Here is a 3,275-nt window from a genome sequence, read left to right as displayed (position 1 = left end):
AACTTATTTGGAGATAATCCCATATAGAATTGTGTCTTTCTTTTAAGGATTGCATATTAGGATTATAAATTTTAATGGGAAAAATATGTCTTTCCTCATCTCAGGAAGAGATCAATGTGTAGCTTAATAATGATGAAACCACAAATAGGAATTAAAATCTCACAAGATGAGATTTTTAAGTGAGCGAATTTCTTGGGTGCCTTGCCTTCCAAATATCTTCTAGAAATAGGGTGTCAGATAAAATGCAGGATACCCAATTAAATTTGAATTTTAGATAAACTATTTTTTAGTGTAAATATTGCCATGCATAGTTGGAAAATACACAAAACTTCTTTGTTGTTTATCTGAAATTCAGCGGATATACTTAGACCAAGTAATGATTCATCTTCATCTGAAATTCAGTCTGTTTATCTGAAATTCAAATTTAACTGGACGTCATAGATTTTATTTGCTAAATCTAACAACCCTGTCTAGAAACCACTCACCTACTCATTTGTGAATTGAGCCGTTTTTAACCTCCAACTGCACAATGATGAGTTGGTGTCTATTAGAGCAGGAAAATATTGCCTCTTAAATATCATGGTTATAAAAACAACCACAAACTTCAGGCTTCAACATTTCTTTTAATTGCTTCTCATAAGCCACAAGAAGAGCAATGTCTTCTTTAATTAAGTGTTTTAGATAACATTTTGAACTAAGACTGTTTAGCATATTCCCTTCAGCATTAAAAAACTATAATGTATTTAAGATGTATCTCAAATATTACAATCATACACTTGAACTTTGAGATTAATTAAATTTCAGGGGAATTTTATTTATATTGCTTACATGACATTCCTTCAAAATAAAATATTGCTGTTAAAAAAAATTTGTAGTCTACCGCCATGCCACCCTGAACAAGCCAGATCCTGTCTGATCTCAGAAACTAAGCAGGGTCAGGCCTGGTTAGTACTTGGATGGGAGACCACCTTGGAATACCAGGTACCACAGGCATTTTAAAAAAATGAGAAGAAACACGGACCTGTGTATTTAGGTTTCCTTTTGTTTTGTGCTAAAATCAGGTTACCAGCTAACTATCCTTTCAAAAGCAGCCCAGGAAGTTTAAAATAATCTTATCAAACTCAGGCAGTAAACAACTATATACTTAATCATGAGTTTCTAAATGTTTATATAGAAGTGAGAATTCTGCAGCTATGGAAAGGATAAACAGCATGGTGAATTTAGGCAGATGAGGGGAAATGTATTATGAGGGATTGTTTCCCTTTCAAAAGTCATTTTAGACTCAATAACGTGGAACAGGTTCAGCATTTTAGAGCTGGACATGAGAGCTCACCTAGGCCACCGGTTTCCAAACTTGTGCATTAGAGTCACTGGATGTTTAAAGATACAGATTCTCAGTTCTCATTCCTAGAGATTCTCATTCAGTTGTTCTGGAAGGGGCTGAGAGCGGGGAGGAGGCAGGCATACATATAAAAGTTCCACAGCAGCCAAAGCCGAAACACAGAGATCTCGACCAGCCTCAACATTTTTATCATTAAATTCTTGAGGTCTTTAAAGAATAAATATCTTACCTAAGAGCAATACAGTTTATAACCCTTGGAGCCAGGCCTAGAACCCAAATACCAAATTCCTAATCTGGTTCTCTTTACTAAACCAACTGGCACGGCTTCTACTTCTCTCCCACACTGGTTGAGATCTAATTACCAATTAGCCATAGGATGTCCAAGAAGGCCTATAACCCATGTGATAAGCAGGTGTCCTCCCCGCAATGACCATTTTTACCCAACCTCACACCCATATTCCATACATTTATCTCTACTAAGGCTATTTATTCTTTACTCCCAGGAATAAATACGATTTTTCAGTCTTTTATCTAATTCATGTAGAAATAACACAAAAATACTATTGACATCAACTAAAATGACACATTTAAAATGACACATTTAAATAAAGAGATAAATAACTAGCCAAAGATTCAATGTTAAAAACTGACACTAGAAAAATTAGCCATGGTAGAAATATTCAATACCAAATAATTAATATTTAATCTCTGCCATATAACTGAAGTGAACTAGAAGGCTAGAGGGGATGTGTATATATTTAAGGGGTTAATCTTAGATCCAATATTAACATTAAAGTCAATATTAATAGAAGGAACTGGGGTGTGAATGGGCCACACTAGGAGAAGCTCCTAGCTCAGGGCCAGGTACACAGCAGGTGTTCGGTAAATGCTTTTCCAAATGAATGAATGAATGAATGAATGAGTAAATGAATGAATAGCCCTCTTGATAGATTTAGAGTATACTATTGGGATTTGAAGACTTGGCTTTAAAATAGTCTATTCAAAGCTATGGATTAATAAACTAGATTTTGGAAAAGTTGGTGTTGAATACATTGTAGGTGTTTCTGTTTGTTAACGAATTAAAATGACTACAGTCATTATTCTTATCCTTAATTTCTCAGCCTGAAAAGCTAATGAACTGTATCTGTTCCATGAATAATTGAGTTAAACTTGAAAGAGAACTACTCATTCCAAAAGCCACCCACGCTACCAGTTAACTGTGATTTATCCTTTTATTTCTGAAGAATTTTAAGCATCTTCCATCTGATTTGACAGACAACCAATCTGTGCTTCCTCTGTCTTTATTTTCCCAGGAAGAAGATGTTACTCGTGAAAGTCGTTTTAATTTCAGTGGTTATGGGATGGGTCACTGCCTCCAAGTGAAGGATGGAACAGCTGTCAAGGCCACACCAGCCAACCCGCTACCACAACCCCCAAAAGATGCAGATGCCATCAAGAAGAAGTTTGTGGACCGGGCAAAAAGGATTGACACGATATCTCGAGCTGCCTTCCCATTGGCCTTCCTCATTTTCAACATCTTTTACTGGATCACATACAAGATCATTCGGCATGAAGATGTCCACAAGAAATAGATGTGCCCTTCAGACCCTGGGACCTTCTTGCCTAAGTGTTGTGCTTGTAAATATACAGTGAAATTGTCTTTATATCACATTGACAAAGGAGAAGATTGGGGGAGGGGGGAGGGAGGATCATGGGGCGGGTTTCCTGGCACCTATGTGAATAAAGATAAGTTAACCAGAAATGAAGGAAAATGTTTGCACAAGATTAAGGTGCCACAGAACCATGTGAGCATAATTCTCTTTATAGTCTTTAGCATTGTTCTATCAGATGATGCATCAATTAGACGTGATAGTCAAGGTCAAGTTCTCGAGAGCAATTTGTCTTTTGGTTTGGTTTTGACTAATTCTGGTAC

General features: G+C 36.4%; 1 protein-coding gene and 1 pseudogene across 4 annotated transcripts in view; both read left to right on the top strand.

Moving 5' to 3' along the window:
* Nucleotides 1-3,247, top strand: part of GLRA2 (glycine receptor alpha 2) — a 171,740-nt gene extending 168,493 nt beyond the window's left edge. For 3 of the 4 annotated variants that reach the window (XM_039873647.1, XM_039873657.1, XM_039873640.1), the window contains one exon: nt 2,656-3,247. In XM_039873647.1, the coding sequence (XP_039729581.1) occupies nt 2,656-2,934 (279 nt within the window). In that variant the 3' untranslated portion in view covers nt 2,935-3,247. The remainder of the gene's footprint in view (nt 1-2,655) is intronic. The other variant, XM_039873632.1, reaches the window with a different exon arrangement.
* LOC120611967 (uncharacterized) lies at nt 875-993 on the top strand (annotated as a pseudogene).
* Nucleotides 3,248-3,275: the final 28 nt, after the last annotated feature.

This window comes from Pteropus medius, unplaced genomic scaffold (assembly GCF_902729225.1).
Source record: "Pteropus medius unplaced genomic scaffold, Ma_sr-lr_union100, whole genome shotgun sequence".
NCBI lineage: Eukaryota > Metazoa > Chordata > Mammalia > Chiroptera > Pteropodidae > Pteropus > Pteropus medius.
The sequence above is the reverse complement of the archived record's forward strand: the minus strand, read 5'-3'. Positions and strand labels throughout refer to the sequence as shown.